This window comes from Agelaius tricolor, unplaced genomic scaffold (assembly GCF_023055355.1).
Source record: "Agelaius tricolor isolate 1412-34295 unplaced genomic scaffold, bAgeTri1.0.p SCAF_16, whole genome shotgun sequence".
Taxonomy (NCBI): Eukaryota; Metazoa; Chordata; class Aves; order Passeriformes; family Icteridae; genus Agelaius; species Agelaius tricolor.
Window position 1 is genome coordinate 3,267,796 of NW_027269276.1, and position 19,109 is coordinate 3,286,904.

The following is a 19,109-nucleotide window of genomic DNA, read 5'->3' on the forward strand; positions in this document are numbered from 1 at the left end:
GCTATTGTAATATCCAGGAACAGCTCATTCTCCTCACTGTGCCTCTGCTGGTGTTTATGAGCAGCAAATTGGCTTGGGAAAAAATAACAGTCCTGAACAGTAATTGCCTGGTCATGCTTCCCAGTGAAGAGATGGATGTTCAGCATAAACCAGCTATGGAACAACAGCTTTTTAAGAGGTCTTGTGTTCCTTCATCAAGCACTGGTGTGAGGGAGCCCTCCTGGAGGCTGATTGAGTAGGGAATTTGATTAGTCTTTTCCATTAATGAGCTGCTTTTCTGTGTCCCTTCCTCTACCTTTTATTTTGCCTCAGTGTACACTCAGACTCGTCACTTGATGGGGCTCCACTGTGGCTCTGCAGTTACTTTTGATGATCCTCATGCCAGCAGGTCAATGATTTCACTGTGACCATTGGGAATGTCTGTGTTGTGCAGCTTTTTCAGCCTGTCAAGATTGTTAGGGATGAACAGACTGATGGACCAAGTCTTAAACAAAAGATGGCTGTGGGTCTTTGAATCCTGTTGTCTGTCCAGGCTGAGGTGCTGCAGAACATCTCAGCAACATCAGCTTGCCAGGTGTGAATAAATCTGTATGGGGAGGTGCTCAGAGATGGGCTGGGTTCTCTAAACCCATTTATTAAACAAATATTGAAGGTTAGTTTCCAATGGATTAAGCTGATGGGCTTTTAAGCTGAGTTCTGATGCTGTAGGGTGAGCTCACCCCTTTATTAGACACCAGGGAGAGCACATGGAAGAGGACTCTTGGATGAGGAACATGTTCATGTGCATCTCCTCAGGTGCAGGGTCCAGCTGAAATGCTTCCCACTGTTAAGTCATTGCTCCTGGGGGCTCCCTGGTGTGAGGCTTTTCTGGTGTCTGATAGGATTTGAATTCATGTTTCAGCTCTTCAGCCTTCAGAGGGGCAATGGGAGGGTCTCTCCCTCAGCCACCTCCATTCCCACGCTCTTAGGAACATTTTTCAGGCCTCTGAAGGAAACTGCTTGACAGTGACTGGCAAAAGATAGTGAGGAATAAGGATAGGCAAAACACATGGATGGCATCACTGCATAAATCCTTTATTCTGTGGTGATAAAACCAGGTGAAATTCAGGGAAATCAAAGGAGATTTTGATGTTACATTTGTGTAATGAGAGCTGACCTTCACCCCAGGAAAAGAAGCTGAAGGATAATTCGGAAAAATGTATTTCAGAGAGATAATCATGTGGTTTGGGAAGGCCTTAAGTCAAGCTCTTGGCTGCTTGGGATCTTTGTTTCTTGCTTCCCTGTCAGCCTTGGGTGACTGTTAGCTGGGGGACAGGATTTGCCCCATGTTATTAGGCAGTGCTTATTCAGCTATACTGCAGGATGGCAGGCTGCCTCTAAAAGAAACCAGAATGTTAATTTTGGCTTGGATGCTTGCATTTAAGCAAATAGAACATTACTGGTCAGGGGTATATTAACTTAACTCCTCTCTGTAAGCCATTACATTTACTGTCAAACCACAAAACAAGCATTAAGAGGTCTTATTAATGCATTTTATATTTATAGACATTTTAAATAAAGTGATCTGCCTTAAAGTATTTAATATCTATTTATGTTACAAGAATTTCTGAAGGGGGAAAAAGTCAGCATTACAAAATACAGGTTTATTGCTCCCTTGGTAAATGAGAATCTTAGAGGAAAAAACCCCACCACCCTCTTCTAGAATAACAGCTTAAAAGCACAGCAAACCCATTTTGGAACCCAGAAATAACAGGTAGCACTTCATGTAGCAAATGCTGTGTTTTTAATGTTATTCTGTAGTTCCATGCCCCTGAACAGAGAGTAGATTCACATTAAAAGTACTTATTTTTTGTGAATGTCACTGTAGAGGAGCAGGCTCTTCCATTTACTAAACTAATGCTTGAAATTATAAGACAGGTTTTTCCAAGATCACGGAAGAATTTCCCTCTAAGGTGCTCTGTAATGTATTGGTAGGAACAAGCAGGGCTCCAGGGATTTGAGTTGGCTTTTTTCAAGTCACCACTGCTAAAAACAAATCTTTTCTTGTTTTCTGGCAAGGTGTTTGATTCAGCACTGTTTTCCAAACAGGTGCTAAAGTTGTTGTCAAATGCACCATGCCCAGCTGCAGCCTTAGCAAGGCAGTGAGGAATGGAAGAACATGGACAGGGAGAAATACCAGCAGAGCTGTGGGAATGCAAAACCACCTACGCAGATATAGGTGCTGATCTCTTTTTCTAGGTTAAACTCCCTTTTTACTGAGCTTTGTTGCAGTGTTTCCATTCCAGTTCTTGTCTCACCTTTGGCTTGAGAGCATCTCCTGTTCATGTCCTCCTTCTGTAGTGACCAGTGTTCAGAACTTCCTCTGAATTCCACACCCAAGTGCCTCTGTGGTAAATCCAGCTTTAAAACATGCTTGTTTTGCTCACCCATTCTGCTGGTCTGCCTCTGGCAGCTAATTTCTCAGTGCATTTCATCCATGTGGAGCTGTGAGGGTGAATGTTCTGTTCCTGCAGGAGTTCTGTGCTTTTGTTTGCTCTTGTGGCTGCTTTTCATCTGAAAGAAGTGACCAGTAAAGGAAAAAGGAGATTCTAGGAACTGCACTGGTCTCTGCTTTGTCTGGTTTTCATGGTTTAGGTTTTCAGCTTTCTGGAGAGAATTGGTTCTGGAGATAACTGGTTCAAGTGGTGATAAATGGGGATGAGACCCTTTGAAAGTCCTGTCCATGGCTGTTGTGTTGCTGAGGATGAGGAGTGGCTGTTTCCAGGCAGGCCCTGAGTAGGGAGTTGTGGATGTTGGCTCCTTGCAGAGTGCAGAGCTGACTTTGCAAACCAAGTCCCACCCACACTGACCCTCAGAGCATTTGGAGACAGAGACGTCTGAATTTCTGAATTTCCAAGACCACAACACAGTCGTTTAACAGCTGCTTTCTATGGGTTTGGGTTTTTTTTTGTCCCCTAAGTGTATTTTTTTGGGTTTTGCAATAAATTACAACTGTGGCTTGGTTTGGAGCTTGCCTTTTTCCCTGAGAGTGCAGTGTGGAGGGAGTTTCTGCAGTGTGTTCTCCTGCAGTTCTCCTGCAGCTGTTGCTAAGCCATGAGATTACTGTGGAAGCTCTTTGCAGCAGCAAGCAGGAACTTGAAGTTAGTGATTTTTTGGATGCCATTAAGAGGGAAAATTCTTATGTTGTTCTTTAGGAATGATACTGTTTTACTCTCTGAAGCCTGATTTTACGCTCCACAGATTGTTTTTCATTTTGGATTTCCCCTGTGAGGGTTTTTTTAATGTTAAAAAAGCAGATAAAATCATTTTTATCATGCTTGCATTGATGGATTTATGTGTCTGTGCTCTTGGGGGCTGGCACATAAAGGCTCCAGAGCTGCCACTGATAATCAGCTCCCTTACCTTGGTCTGGAATTTTCATGATGAGAGCAGGGACATAAGGGAACATAAGGGAAAAGGATCTGAGTGTTTCATCACTGTCTACAGATTTCTCTTTTTGCTCCAGCAGCCCCAGGAGAAGGAGTTATGTCAACTGTATCTTATATAGAGCTATGAATATGTTCTTTTTCATAATGTTTAAAGGAATAATTTGAAAGCTTGGCTTTAGGTGGGTGTTAGAAATCCTATAGCACTTTTCAAAACAAGAGAAAGACAACCTCAGTAACCTGACTAAGGCTTCTGCTGTCCAAACCTCATCCAGCAGCCAAGGCAATGGGAAGGGTCCTGCTTGAGTGCAGTGCTCAGGGAAGAAAAAAGGGAAAAAAAGTCAATTTACCCTCAGGGTTGCTGTTCTAAACTCCAAAACATCTGAAACACACACGTCTCCCTCCCACCGTCCACCTGCAGAGGAAGCTCTTGAGAATTAAAAAAAAAAAATTAAAATGATGTAGTTTAGTTCCTCTCTGAGCCCAATTCCTTATGTCTGTGTTTGCTTTGTGCATGCTGGGGCAGGCCTGCACAGCTTATGCCAGAACTGCATTTGTTCTGCCCCTTCCATGTCAGAGCTGTGAGGAGAAGGAAAGGCAGGAGGAATGCACACAGAGGAGGATGGTCCAGCCTCCAAGCTTTCCTGTTTTCTTTAGGGCATTCTGTACAGTAAAGCACTGTCAGAGAAATGCAGGTGAAGGGGGAGATGCCAGAGACAGGCTTTATTCTTCTTCTTGTTCTACTGCACTTCTCCTTCCATTTTTTCTGTCTGTTTTGTATGGTTCTCTACCACATCTCCTGCTTCCAGAGCTCACCCTACTTTCGATGACTCCACACAGAGAAGTCAGTACAGAAGTGCAGAAGTTCCCCTGCAGCAGGGCACCCACAACACTTCAGTCACATTGACCACTTTTCCCATCCCTTCCTTTCATGCCAGTGATCCAGAACCTCCATTTCTTTTCCATCCAAGCTGCTTTCTGCCACTTGTGGTGGTGTCCTAAACAAGTGACCTTTGCATTTGGCTCCATGGCAGAGTTTCATACGGCTGACACTTCTGTTCCCAGCTGCCTTATTTTATTAAAAGGTTCTAAACCACCCAAGTATTTTTACTTTTCCCCTGTTGGAAGTAGTCACAGCAGCCTGAAGGGTGTGATGCAATTGCAGGCTTGAGGAAGGGTGGCCCATGGTGTTGGGAGTGGGCAGGGAGGTGTCTGTGAGTCAGTCTCTCTGTCTGTGCAGCAGGAAATCTTGAGAACATCTGCACTGGGAAATCCCATTCCTCATGGCCTGGTACCAGTTATCCCACCACCTCACTTGGCATGTGCTGCAAGTGGACACTTGGATGTGGTGTGGAACAGCACAGTCTCTGGAGTCTGGTTTTGTTGGCTGGGTGAGAAAGGCAGAAGGTTGTTGCTGCCATGATGGAATTTCATTCTTAGCAGGAAAGACCTATCTGAATTATTTTATTTTAAATTCAGCTGGATTCTGTGATGATGCTTCCTTTGGGCACAATCTACCTGGACAGCCTGGTTTAAATCCAGCTGGAAACAACCTGAGCTGTGTCAGGCTCATATTTTTTTTATCAAGTCATTTAAAAGTCTATTTGCCTTCTCCATGGGATTCCTTCTAGCCTTAAAGCCCATGATCTGAGAGAAGTTTCCCTCTTAAATGATGGTGTTGGGTGGGGCTGAGACCCAGAGCTGCCCCGTGCTGGACACGGTGATGATCCCAGCTCTCCCCACAGGGCACAGCAGAGCCTGTCAGGAGAGCTGGGGAGGCCTCTGTGGAAACATCTTCAAAAGAGGGGAATAAGGCTGAATAGTGGAAAAAAGTGGGGAAAAAACCCAGGTCAGAGCAGGAGGATGAGGAGCTCCAGGTGCTGGAGCAGAGGTGCCCTCCAGCCTGTGGGGAGACCATGGTGGGGCAGGTGGCTGTTCCCAACATTGTGACCTGAGGAGAGGAGCCTGTGCAGGAGCAGGTTTTCCTGATGGGAACTGCAGCCCATGGAGAGGATCCATCCTGCAACAGGGCAAAAGTGTGAGGAGGGAGCAGCAGAGAGAGCTGTTCCAGAGGACAGTCCCCATTCCCCATCCACCTGCCTGGCTCTGGGTGAGGGGGAAGGAGTCAGGAATGCAGGAGTAAAGATGAGGTGAGGGGAAGGTGTTGTTTTAATTTGTATTTTTTTTTTTTTTTGCTCTGTATACAAATTATTTTAATTGGCAAATTAAATTTTCTCCAAGTCAAGTGTGTGTTGCCTGTAACTGTTAAGTGATCTCCCTCTTAGAGGGAAAGGTTAATGTTCCTTCTAGGCAACACAAACCACCATCAGCCTGGGGCTCCTTTGGCCTTCATTTAAGAAAATAAGCAAACAAAGCTTGAATAAACAAGCAGAGTGGAGCCTCTTGCACTCCCAGGGACTTTTTTTTTGGTTTAGTGTCCAATTGCTGCTGTTTGAGCTCTTCTGAAATCAGAATCAGAAGAGGGTGGAAGGTGGATGGGAATAAAAGTGCAGTCAGAGTTATGCTTAGGACAGGGAGCACAAGAGAAAAGGAGGAAGGGCTGGCAGCTTTCAAGGTGACATCCTGAACTGTCCAGCAGCTGGTGCTTGGTGGGTAAGTTTTGCCAGGGCAAGCAGCCTTTGGAAGTCAGTGGTGTTTGGATTTGTCTGTGCTGGCTCTGGAGGCAGCTTCACTGCTTTGATGGGAAGCCAAGCACCAGCACCCAGCAGGCTCAGGGATAAGGACCTGTTTGCTGCAATTATTCTCATTTCATGAGTGGGAACTTCATGGGATGGCCAGAGCTACTGGAGAGCTGGGAAACCAAAGATCCATCCATCCATCCATCCATCCATCCATCCATCCATCCATCCATCCATCCATCCATCCCAGGGAAGTGTTTGTCAGCCTCTGTAGTGGTGCAGCAGGTCTCCACTTACACAGGGGTCATCTGTCAGAGCCCTTCTCTGCAAATGTCAAGTTTTTCCCTGCCAGGTGTGTAGAGAGAGGCCTGAATGCTCTCCCAACACATCCCCAGGCTGAGCAAATAGTGCCAGCCCTTGTGTGCACTTGTACACCAGCCCCAGGGAAGAGAAATGGCTCACTGTGCTCAGCTGAAGGTCACTGGGTCAAACACTGAGTAGCTCTGTCTTGCAATCTGTGCCTAAATTGTAGGAAACATTTATGTGTGTGCTTAAATCCAACCCCAAACACTGGAGAGCTTCTTCCACTGAGCACATTCCTGAGCATTTGCACAAATAGGAAAAATACCAAGCATTGAAAACATGATGTGCAAGATGTGCTCGTGTCTCGGGTTTGCTGTAGGAAGTTTCTGAGCCTGGGTGATGCTTGTAGCCAAAGGAGCTGTGAGCAAGGAATATTGCTTACCTGGGGCCAAACCTGCCTCCCATTTGTCAGGAGTCTCTCTTCACTGATCTTGATTTTGGTTTTTTTTGATGAAATAGGGGATTCAATATTCACCCAAGACCTTTTATGTGGCCTTTTACACCTTTTGAAATAAACCCTTCCCTCACCTTTTTTGATACTGTCTAGTTAAAACATTTGTACACTGAGCAACATGTGGAATAAAATTCTGGGATCAATTAAGATCTTCTATTTTAACCTATAAAAATGAGGTGAAGTATCTGAGCTGGAATGCAAAATCTGGAGAAAGTAGTAAGGTAGTTTCCGGTGCTATTTTTGTATTTCCTGAGGCTTGTGTCATTATGTGCTGCCTTATTACTATTCTCTTATATAAGATATGAAAATAACAGAGGGAAATTGCTTTTCCATTCTATTTCCTGAAGTCTAAAACACACCATTATTTCATCTTGCATTCAGATATCCCTGATATTTAAATGCTGAAGATCCATGTTGGTTGAATGCTTCATAACGTATGTCCATGTTCCTGAGACTTTATCTTTAGAGCTCCTTTGGAATATTTTTCTCCATTTCACAGCATTCCTAAATATTCTTTATTTTATTGAGTGTAGTAGCACAATCTATGTGAGGGGAGTTTTTGTGTCAATTTTTAAAAGGAGAAATGTCTAACTTTAGTCACAATTAGTTTCTTCTACTATTACTAAGTCTTGATATTTCTACCAATAAGCTGTGGATGTTTTCTTTGCTTTTTGACAGGTGTACAACATGTTCCAGCATCAAAGCCTGGGAATTAAAGTCAACATTCGAGTGACCAAGCTAGTCCTGCTCCACAGTCGCCCTGTGAGTTCCAGCCCCTTTCTGCCCTGCTCCTGGAACTGCTCTGTGGTGTCCCACAGGGTGGAGGGGATGTGGGGCCTCAGCATCACAAACTGTGAGGAGTTACCTGGTCCACTTCACCAGGCAGTGTTAAAGGTGGGAAGTACAAGGGCTGTGGGAGTGAAAGGAACCAGAATCCTTTTATTTATCCTTCCTGGTAAAGCTGTCTGCTTGTAGCTGCAAACCAGTCTGGAGTTAGAGTTACAGAGAGGTCTGATGCTTTAGCTAAAGACTCGCTATAATAATTTCTCCTTTCATATATCTTTTTTTTTTTTTTTTTCCCCAAAGGCAAAGTTGTCCATCGGGCATCATGGAGAGAGATCTCTGGAGAGCTTCTGTCAGTGGCAAAATGAAGAATATGGTGGAGCAAAATACCTTGGTAACAACCAGGTTCCTGGTGCCAGGGATGACACCCCTCCTGTGGACGCTGCTGTTTTTGTGACCAGGTATGGGAAGGTCTGGTTTATCAATTTCCTACAACCAGTAATGCCCATGGTCAGTGATGGGGTTATCTGGTCAGGCAGAAATCTAAGAAGAAGAGGATACATTTGCTGCTCAGATGGCTCAGGTGCAAGAGCTCTGTGTTGTTTTTGTGCATTCTTAACAAGGTTGTACAAAAGCATCTGTCCCCTTGAGCCAAGGTGTCACAGTCAGGGTCAGGACGTGGCTGTAGCACAGGGGGGCTTTTTCCTCACCCCAGCTGGTAGGAGTGGAAAAAATAGGGGAGGTTTTGGAGCCCTCCTTCCTAGGAGAAGGAAGGTGGGGAACTGAGAACACAGCTGAGCTCAGGTGCTCTGTGTGCAGTTAGGGGTGAATCAGCTGAGCAGACAGTGTGTCAGCACTAGGGAGGGAGTTATCTCCTAAAGAAAGAGGGAGAGAAATACCATAAACTAAATTAGTTTTCTCTCTCTTTGCCCAAGGAAATAACCACTTTAACAACTCTCCTCTATCACAACTGAGATAGAGGAGGGGTGTCATTCCTGATTGGTTTGTGTATTTGAAAAGTCATGCATTTCAGATGTGAAATGATCTTTATAGAAATATTTGATCAAAATTCTTTGCACTCTGTAATTCTGAACTTACTGATGTGTCAAACACATCAGATAAAGCAAGAAAAAGGGTGTTTAGGGACAACAGTCTTTTTTCCTCTAATTGTCTGAGCTTAACCTCACAATACAATGCATGTCCCATGTTCCTCACACTTACCACAAATTCTGAATGGCAATTTCATGGTGTTTTAAGTTTTTGCATCCTTTAAGATGTAAAAGAAATATTCATTTTTAAAGAAGTGATCTCTGAATAATGAAAGTGAGCACAAAATTATGGTGTAATGGTGCGAGAAAAACACTACTTCCTACCCCCTTCTCCCCCAGTTTGAGACAGGAAATATCTGTATTGCAGTTCAATATTACTCACCTCTTTCACTTATTTTCTCTGCCAACAATTTGAGTAGAAATACATGTTTTTGCATAAACTGCCATCCTGAATGCAATAATCTCTAGTGTTAGATTTGTGTTAACAGCCCCACTGCAAACTGTCCATGGGATTCTGGTGAGTGTTCAGTGAAAGAGCTGGTGAGCAGGGCATGAGGCCAGCAAAGTTCTGAGCAATCTCCTCCACAGACGTGTGTGCAGCTCCCCCAAACCCTGCTCCCTCCTCTGTATTCACTGCAGTCCACCAGGCACTTGTGCAGATATTTAACAGTTTAGACAGGGGGAATAGTTCCTTTGAAGTCAACTGGCTGCACATCCTGGTTGTAGTTAAGCATGTGCTCCACTGGATCAGAGCCTAAATAAATAACTAACATTTTTGTTAACCTCATCTGGGTATCCAGTTGTCCTGCATGACAAGTGAGGCAGAGGGAATCTCTTCTGATGGGCTCTGAGCACAGGGTGGGGGGAATGAGCAGAGCATTTCATCTCTGCTGCTCTCAAAACTGAATGCATAATGTCAGGCTAAATGAGCTGGACTCAGGCTTTTGAGGAAGAACTGTAGAAGAATTTGTAGGAGGAACTGTTCACTGGATTTGCAGTGTTTTGCAGTGGGAATAGCTGGGAAAGTACAGGTCTGGTTGGGCTAGAAATGAGATTCAGCTTTGGTGAGAAGATTCAGGCCAGGGAGCACATGGCTGTGCACAGGAGCAGCATTTTGGCTGCTGGAGAGTCCAGCAGTGTGCACTTGGAGTCTTTCCTTCCTTCTTGATGTGTCCTGTCATCCTTAACCCATCCTGCTTCTGCTGCATGGAGGATGCTGCATTGTTTGGAGGACTTCTGGGCCAGCAGCCCCATTCCTGTGTCAGGGAAATGAATTTTTCTCCTCTTGGCTTTGGAAATGTGTGTGTGTGTCCCTGGACCCTCCCCAGACTGTACAGATGGACCAGTGGTAGAGGAGTGGGAGCAACAGCATGTCCAGCACGAGCAATTGCGCCAGAAAAAGCAGAAGCTGAATTTTCAGCAGCTGCAGCTGCTTTAAGGACTAGAAACAGATTCTTTGGGGTCAAGCTCTGAAGAAATCCCTCTGGTTCCAGTCTGGCTGGGTTCATTTGAAACACCAAGGCACGCTTGCCTTTTGAAATTTCACCTCTCTGATGTTTCCCATACCCTCATTTGTATGCAGAAGTAGATTATGTAGGTGGCAAATATTCCTCTTGTTGGATTTTAATGGTGTCCACCTGAGTTCCAGGTAAGGGACACACACACTGTGCTCATGAAATAAGATGCATTGTCCAGCTCAGTAAATAAGTGAGACAGTGGGAATAATCTGCCACAGCTGAATATAGTGTTGTGGTCTCTATAGCCATCAGACTTTCCTCATTCAGATTCTGGTTTTGAACTTGCAGAAATTCAAGTCTCTGGCATCTTTGGATAGTGTACTTCATATTTTAACAGGCAGCTGACAAGAATAACTTCTGTCTGCAGAATCTGTGTCTTAGTGATTTTTAGAAGCATGTATCATTTGAAACACATTCCCTCTCTTGATCTGTCTCTTGCATTCCCTGGGAAATCTTCAGGCGCACTGGTGTTATCCCAGCTCCTGGCTGGAGGTGTTTGGGTCAGCTATTAGACTGAAGGTGATGTGATAGCAGAGCAAAGAACGTCCCAGCACTGACAGGAACAGAATTCAGAGCTGTCTTTAAGCAAAGACTTGTTTTTTCCTGACACAGTGGTGTAGTTGTTCCATTTGCAGCCTGGTCCTCCCTTCCACACTTCTCCAGCTCTTTGCCTTCCCATTAAATGGGCAAATGGAGGAATTCACTGTGCATGGAGGAAACTGGGCACATAGTGCTGCTGAATGTACCTATGGATGTGGAAAGTTTATTTTGGCAGGTTCTGGACTGTACCAGTTTCCTGTGTCCTTTAGCTTTATGACCCTGCAGGGTTAGACTGGTCGAAAGATGTCCTTTGAAGGATGCTGGGAATGGCCACTTAACAGAATGCTTCTTATTCCTGTTGCACAGTTCAACTTCTGTCCTTCTTTCTCACAGGAAGGACTTGAATTGCAGAGTTCAGCTTAGCACAGTTAGGTATTTTTTTCCAGTTGGTGGGAGCCAGATGGAAGAGTGACTGTAGGAGGAGTTCTGAGCTCTTCTAGCTATTTTTATTGAACAAAACGATGAACTTGTTGTCATTTTTTTTTGAGAATTGTTGTACTCTGCTAATGGAAACCTCTGCTGGGTACCACACATGATAAGGACTGAGAATTTCACAGGTCACAGGATGAAAATTCATGTCCTGCTTGATTCAGTCAATGGCTAAAAGTGAAGAGTAAAACTGGTTCACAGCTTGAGCTGTGATTTCAATGTATTATCCAAGATCTCGTGTGATAAGGTCAGATGTTGGACTTGAACTGCAGCTCCTGCAGTAAGAGTTTTATTTCAACACAGCTCTGTAAAAAATTCTGCTAACAGGACTGTGTCTCTGTGGTAGGAGACCTTTGCACGTGCAATAAATATTAAAATACCTTTCCTGCATTGTTGAGCATCATTATAGTATCAGTCATGTCAAGCTCTCACTTCAAAATTACCCATGCAGTTGAGCTCAAAAATGTGCCAGAGAGATGCCTGCCAGTGAAACCTTTTTAAAAGCAGATCAGTGTCAGGTGCCAGGATGGAGCCATTTAAATCACTGGTGTGACTGAGCCACAGGTGAGACAGATCATTCTTAACACCTTTCCATGCAGTGTTCTCCCCCTGGCTGCCAGGGAAGGACTGTAGGAGTTTCAGTAATGGGCTTTGTGATGAGGTGTGCCCTTGTCTTTGGAAGAAGACTGAGACCCACCAAGTTGGTTTGTAACTAAAGGTCTGGATGTGCTTTTCTGTTTGGCCACAGAGTTTTGGGCTAAAGTATTTGCAATGGTCCAGATGGTTTAAATCCTGGCATTTTTGTACATGTATTTGAACAGAAGATGGAGTCTCTTGGTCTTGTGTTTATGACAGTTTTAAGGATGGGCTGAGCATGTTTCATACTTGAATTTCCAGTGATGTCCAGTTCTGCTGCTGATGTGCTTCAAGCCTTTCCCTGACCAAACAGCACCACAGCACTCCCTTCACACACAAGGGTTGTTCTACCTCTGTAGGAGAGCCTGCAAGTTGTGCTGGATCATTTACTGACCCCTTATTTACTAGCATGGTGGTAATTCCTCTGTGGAGCTGCCAGGAAGTGCCAGACACCTTTTGGTGTGGGGCAGTATGAGGAGCAGAAATTCTGTGCATTATTCGCAGGGCTGGACAGGCTCTGGAGAGAGAGAGAGGCTTTTCTAGCTGTGGCCTCCTGCCATCCACTAATAGTTGAGCTATCTGTTGTCACAAGAAAAGCATCTGTTTGATTTAGCAGTTTATATAACATAATAAGTCCTTAAATAAACCTCTGTCAAGCTGGCTCTGGGAAGCCGAGCAGGCGCGCTGGTGCCAGCTCCGTCAGGAGACCGTCATTAGTCTTCCTTGGGAAGGCTGCAATGCCAAGGTGTTGAGACACAGGCTGCAGTGAAAAATGAAAGCTGGGGCCGGTGTGTGGTCGTAGCTTCCGATTTTTGGTTGGTTTCTGTCTGATTTTTTTAACACTTTGATGGTTGTTATGGTTTTTCTGCACTGAAGCGTGGTTGGTTTTCAATGTGTGCTGAACAAGGGCTGGGAATGGCTGTTTGTGCTCTCCTTCCAAGCCCTTGACAGCTTGATTTGTGGCTTTCAAAGGAGTTTGGTGTGGAGGGTCTGGATTCATCAGCCACAGTCCTGGGCCTTAAATCCCTTTTCCTATAAACCCTAGTTTCATAACTTTCTTCAAGGAAAGAGCGCTTTTAATATTTATCTATTTTTATATTTCTTCTAAGTATTTTCTTTTTCTAAGTATTTATCTTTCTCAAAGTATTTTCGATCTTCCTTCTGCCAAACTCTTACACTCCAAACCCCAAGGGGACCCAGGCATTTCAAATGGCACACTGCAAATGTACCAGTGGGATTCTCTTGCCTCCTCCCAGGGTGAGGAAAGCCAAGGTGATAGAGACAACAGTTCCTCAGCTTCCCTTGGGTTAAAGAACTTCTGAAATGTTTTAGCACATGTGATGTTTCTCTGCAGCTCCTCTTTATTGTGGATTGCACACCAAAGCAGCCCTGGTGAAGAGACCTCCTAAAAGTTTAGGTCTAAGTGCTTCTTGAAATGTAGTCAAGCTAATAATTTAGGTATAAAATACTTTTCCCCACACACACTTGTTTTTCTGTCATGAGGAACCTCATGTACAAAATATTCTCACATGAAGTGTAAGTGCTTTGGTGGTGAGCTTCAAGGCTTTTATTCTTATTTAATACAGAAACATCCATGGATCCCTGGCTGATTTGTGGGTGCCACTGGCATCTGTAGTATCTTCTCCTGCCTTGATGAGATGTGGGGAACAAATGGAATCTCTTGAACCTCTCTGTGTTGGATTCAAACCGTAACATGGCAAATCTGAGTGTAATAATTAGCTGAAGCCAATTTACCCATTACCAGGAAAATCCTGAAATTCTCTTTCTTCTTCTGTGTCAACATCTGTCTTTCTCTGTTTAGTCCTCCTTTTTTCATGTTCTTTTCTATTCTAGTGAAGAATTGAGGATTTTTGGGTACATATTATTAGTTCTGTGCCTTCACACATCTCCTACTCCCACTGCCTTTTAGGGTGCATCACAGGGTGTCTGCTCCTTATTGTATGAATTCTCTTGTGGAAGGAGCTTCAGTTTTAATCCAGTTGTGGAATAAATGTGACATCACAGACTGAGGCAGGACTTTTTTAGGTGCTGACTTTCAAGTCTGATGGTGGGACTGTGGTATATGTGGCTGATTCACATAATTGTCTGTAATCTCAGCAGCAATCAGGGCTGCTATCTCTGTTGTCATCGTGTACACTGCACAGCAGCCTTACAAAATCCCCAGACCTCAACACCCATGATGTGTGAGTCATGCACCATTGCTTCTCCCTGCTCTGGAGGCACAGGATACATTTCACTTCTGTTCTGTTTTTCTTTCTAGGACAGATTTCTGCGTGCACAAAGACGAGCCTTGTGACACTGTGGGTAAGTGCAAGAGGCAGGGGAGGGGATTTTGATAGGCACCTCTGTGCTAAGAGAGTGTTCTGGGCAATCTTTCACTCCTTGGTTTGCTGTCATGTTGGTTTTGCTGTTCTGTGTACCTCTGTGATGCAGATATGGATTAGCTGAGCAGGGTATGAGCTATAAATAAGCCATTAAATTTTAACCCCTCCTAAGCCCTGGAGGTCTCTGGGTTCAGGAGTCACTCTTGAGTATTTCTACTTCTTTGGAGTGGATGCAGAAGAAACTGCCTCTTGGTGTGTTTGTATAATGTTCCTTTCAATTCTCTCACCTCAAACAAGAATTTGCTAGCTAAGGAGTGTATTTCCCATTGTAAGAACCTGTGTGACATTCCCAGATCAAGCTGGCACTCAGACACTGGAGAAGAATACCTCATTGTGGGAAAGCCAAGTTAAATCTTCTTTTCAGCCTCCTGCTCCTCCTACTTCCTAACTGCCTTTACTTGTATCCAAAGCCTGCATACACAGGGTCCTTACATCCCACACATTAAATACTTTGTTTATTTATTTCACTCAGGTAGCAGTAACCTTCACAGTGTTCTCCTGGTTTGTTTTTTTTAATCCCCACAGTGGCAGCAGTGTTAGGAGGCACAGCTCAACATCCTCTCTGTGATGATAGCATGAATTTTTTTAGACTTGCCTCAAAGTCAGGTGGCCCCTCGTCCTCCATTATGTATAAACTTGGGATGATCCCAATTTTCAGCTGTTCTTACACTCCAGTGTTCAGGGAGACACTTGCAGGGGTTATGGACAATGGGTGATGCAGGGCAGGGAGGGAAGTGCCTTCAGCAGGAGCCCTGTGGAAGGCTCATCTTGGAATGCAGCTCCTTCCCTCCCTGGTGTGGGGATTAGGTGAAAGGAGGAAATACAGAGCTGGAAGATACATAGCCATGAGCAAGGACTGGCCTCTGTGTCCAAGTTTTTTCCATTTGGAATCCCTCACAATGTGTTTATTCTGTGTCCAATGGAAAACACACTTCCACTGAGGAAGGTTTTTACACTGTGTGCCTGCACCTGGAGGTGGCTGTGGTAAGATACAATAAAGAAGTTAAAAAAAAAAAGAGAGAAGCTGATGGAAGACACATGCTGACTAAAGTCAGAGCTCTTTCCATATTTAAAGAGAGTATTGTTGAAGATCTCTATTCAGGGAATTATATTACCAGAGACAGCATGACTAAGGAAATATTTTTATGACTTCTTTTCTGTTCTTACAATACCCAAGTTATTTCTTGTGCTGCAACTTGCTGCAGACTGTGGCTGCAGTGGAGAAAGTAGTAGATCACAGCAATGAAGATTAAACTCGCTTGTTACTCTTTCCAGCACAGTTTTCCAAGATATTTAGAGAGTGAATATCCCTGGGACAAAACCAGTCTGGCCTCTTTGCTCTCTTCAGTCCTGCTTTTCCTACCTTCTCCTCTGCCAGTTTGATTATGTGGCAGCAAAGCACTTACATCTTCACTTATGCATTTTCTGTGCTCCATTTGGCCTTGTTGTGCCGTTTGCATTTTTTCATGGCAGAGGAAGAATAAATTAATGAATGTTCTTTGGTGACATGCAGCTGGTTTGAGAAAGTGGTTAGTGTTGGTAGTACTAAATTTTAACCATGCAAGAGATTCTCTGGTTGTCCTCTTTTGTCAGGATTGGGAAAAGCAGGTGTCAATTGTAGATAAATAGGTTTTTAATAGCCAGGTTTCCATGCCATGTGCACACACCTGGGTGACATGAGCAGCAGTGTAACATGACCTTGACTTGGGTTAATATGACTGTGACAGCTGAGACAGGTGGATGCCCATTGATCCTCCATGCTGGCTTAGGAAGGTTTATCTTGGAGATTCAGCCATCTCTGCTGTTGCCAGATTCCTGTTTCTCACTCCAGCTCCCAGATATCCCTCTCCAAATCAGCAGGGCTGCCTGTGGGAGCCAGAAGTGAGTCCAGAGAGTGACATGGCATTTGGTCTTAGTGGTTATCCCCAAAGTTCTCTACAACAGCAGCTTGCTTTCATTTCTTGCTTTACACTGAACAGAAGAAGAACATCTCAGCAGGTGCATGTGTGTTTTTACACCTGCTTATGCCTGAGGTTGCCCCTTGCAATGCCAATGCTGCCATGCTGTAAATGCAGTGAGTGCTCCTAAACCAGGAGACTGCTGTTCTATATAAGGCAGAGAATCTGGACTTTTAGACTCCTGATTTCTATTCCCAGCTCTGGCACTGGCTCATTTTGTGACATTTGGCAAGTCACTTGCATTCTGAATGCTTCTGCCTACCTCTGTGAAATGAGGATTTTGAGTGCAAAGCTACAGGAGATTGCATGGCTTAGGGAGGTCTCCTGTAAAGAGTGTGGGGTTCTTGGGGGTGTGATGTAGTACAAGTCCAGAATCTAATGTTGCTTAGTCATGTTCAAGAGACTCTAAGAAATCTGTTGGATTATATGTCCTGAAATAAGAGGACTCAGAGTGCTATATGTAATGTTATTTTCAGTGACAATGCCTTGATTTTCTTTACATTGTGATAAATAAGAACTTAGCCTGGCAGAAGCCTTGAGGCCCAGCTGTTGTTGGAAAGTGGGATTATGAAGTCTAAATGCCTCATAAGAGGTGTTCATTTGTGCTCTGAAAGATCCATATTGAAAAACCTGTCTGGAATCTTTGCCTGCCATGCAGACACAGCGAGAAAGCAGCAGCAGGAGGTTTGTATTTGTATTCTGGCAGGGGCCCCTCACTGAAACCAGTTGCTCTGGGGACTTGGTTCAAATTTTCTTGGCCCAGCTGCCAGGGTAGTGTGGAGGGTTACATAATGGCAGAAACAAGCTCAAAAATGGGGAAAATGTGTAGGTGTGTCTTGGGGTGATACTCCACTGTCTGCACCATGGAACAGAACCACGTTTGTGTGAGGAATTGTTTGTTAATGCTCATTGCCCTACTTGGTTGGGTAAGGTAGGCCTGGGAATGGGTGCATTCCAGAGGAGGTGGACAGAAGGAAAACAATATTCCCGTGTGGAACAGTGGTGTTTCAACAGCCTCTGCTGTGGGATCCACTCCTCAGGATCAGGAAGGTTCTCTTTGTGTGACACAGCCTTGTCACACACCAGCCAAAATTCCCGAGTCTGCTTTGGGCTCATCCCTCACCCTGAGCTGCCGTTTCCTGCAGAAAAATCTGTGTTCCAGCAGAGCTGCTCCCAGCCAGCCAAATTGCCAGTTTAATGTCTTGCTATTAATATCAGGCTGCAGCTTGGAGCCTTGCACACTATCAGGATCCAACCTTTCTGTGACATAAGCAGATTGAGAATGCCCCTTTCGTTCAATATTTCCACTGCCAGTGCCAAATAAGCAGCTTTACGGTTAGTTAGGAATGATCCTGCATATTTCAAGGCAAAGCTTGGCCTTCATTCCTCAGTGTACATGTTACCCCAGATCCAGGCTGAAGCTTCCCTGTATTCAGCTAATAATAAAACTGGGGGCAGTGAGGAATTGGGAAATGGAAAATGAGAATGTGTCTTAAATATCCTTAAATTGCCCTGGTTAAAAATGACTTTACCTCTGCTGCAGTCACATGTGCTCCTCTGTGGCCTGATGTTGGGGAAAAGAAAGCAGAGTAAGTGTGTGTACTGCAGAGGGGCAGGCTGAGCTGGAGGAATAGCTGCCTGGAGAAAACCAAGCACAGAGTAGAGGTGATTGAGGAACATAGTTTTCCAGACTCTTTCCACAAGTGAATCAGTGTTTGGAGAAAAACATTCCCATCTCCTGGCTGTTTATTGCAGTAAAGTATTTCAAAATATGCCCAGGTTTGGCAAAAGAGGATCTGTGGTCTGTGTCTCCAAGTAGGCTTTTTTATTCCATGTAAAACACCTGAATAAGGGACTGCACATTTTTATCTTTTCCTTGGCCGTTTGCCACCTCTGGCTGGCCTGTCCACAGCAGGAGACAATTCTGGTTATCCTGCCTGTACTGTTCATTTACATCTTCCTCCCTAGGTTGTATTGATTCCAGTGCCCTGCCAGTGTCACAACAGAGAATTCATCCCCAAGGAAAGGGAAAAGACTAGCTGGTTTGCTCTGAGTGGAAAAGGAATTCTCACATTAAAAACATTTTCCATAGTGGTTCATGTTGAATGTTTCTGTATATTCCAGGGCGGGTTTTTATTTGATGCCAGAATAAATAGAAATACCTGCTGCTTAAAACAATTCATTAGAGCAGCAGTGCCTGGCTTTAGCAAAAGCCTTGCTGGGACTGTCCTTCAGACCAAACCCAAACCCAGCTTAATGCATTAAAATGAGCCCACTGGAGGTTAAAATGTCTCTTAAAAAAACACTGTCAACTTGATTTGGTGTTAGGGAAAGAAAGGGACCTCACAGCACTGCAAATTTCTGTCATTTGTGGCTCTGCAGGACAGTGGAGTCAGGCTGCTGGCTTTAGGAAACCATAGGGAGCTGTGGTCCAGTGCAGTGGGAGAGTTTTTCCCTTGCCTTTTGGTTGCTAGGGAATAAATGCTGGGCTGCACAAGCCAGACAGTGCTGAACTGTGCTATTGGGCATATTCATCACTACCCACCCTACCCACCACAGCCTTCCAGTTTCTCTTCACCAGCTAGCAATCCCTCCTCTCCCAAATTCCCACTAAAAATTCCTGTGCCAAGCATGTGTAATATGAGATTGCATAAATCTCAACAGAGCCCTGGGATAAGCACAGCCACTCAGGTAATTGGGAATTCCTGCTGCTGTAACCCTTGCTCTGCCTCACTCAGTGTCCTGTCTGTGCTTTTCCTTTTCTTGTTTTGGGATGTGGCTTCAGCCAGGCTGCCTCACTGTGCACTAAAGCCCAGAGGAGAATCCTGCTTACACCAGCCTCAGAATCTTG

General features: G+C 44.5%; 1 protein-coding gene across 1 annotated transcript in view; it reads left to right on the forward strand.

The window, feature by feature from the left end:
* Nucleotides 1-19,109, forward strand: part of ADAMTS17 (ADAM metallopeptidase with thrombospondin type 1 motif 17) — a 155,998-nt gene that overhangs the window by 21,027 nt on the left and 115,862 nt on the right. Inside the window, exons 5-7 of the mRNA XM_071441238.1 lie at nt 7,560-7,643; nt 7,968-8,125; nt 14,177-14,220. Coding sequence (XP_071297339.1) covers nt 7,560-7,643; nt 7,968-8,125; nt 14,177-14,220 — 286 coding nt within the window. The remainder of the gene's footprint in view (nt 1-7,559; nt 7,644-7,967; nt 8,126-14,176; nt 14,221-19,109) is intronic.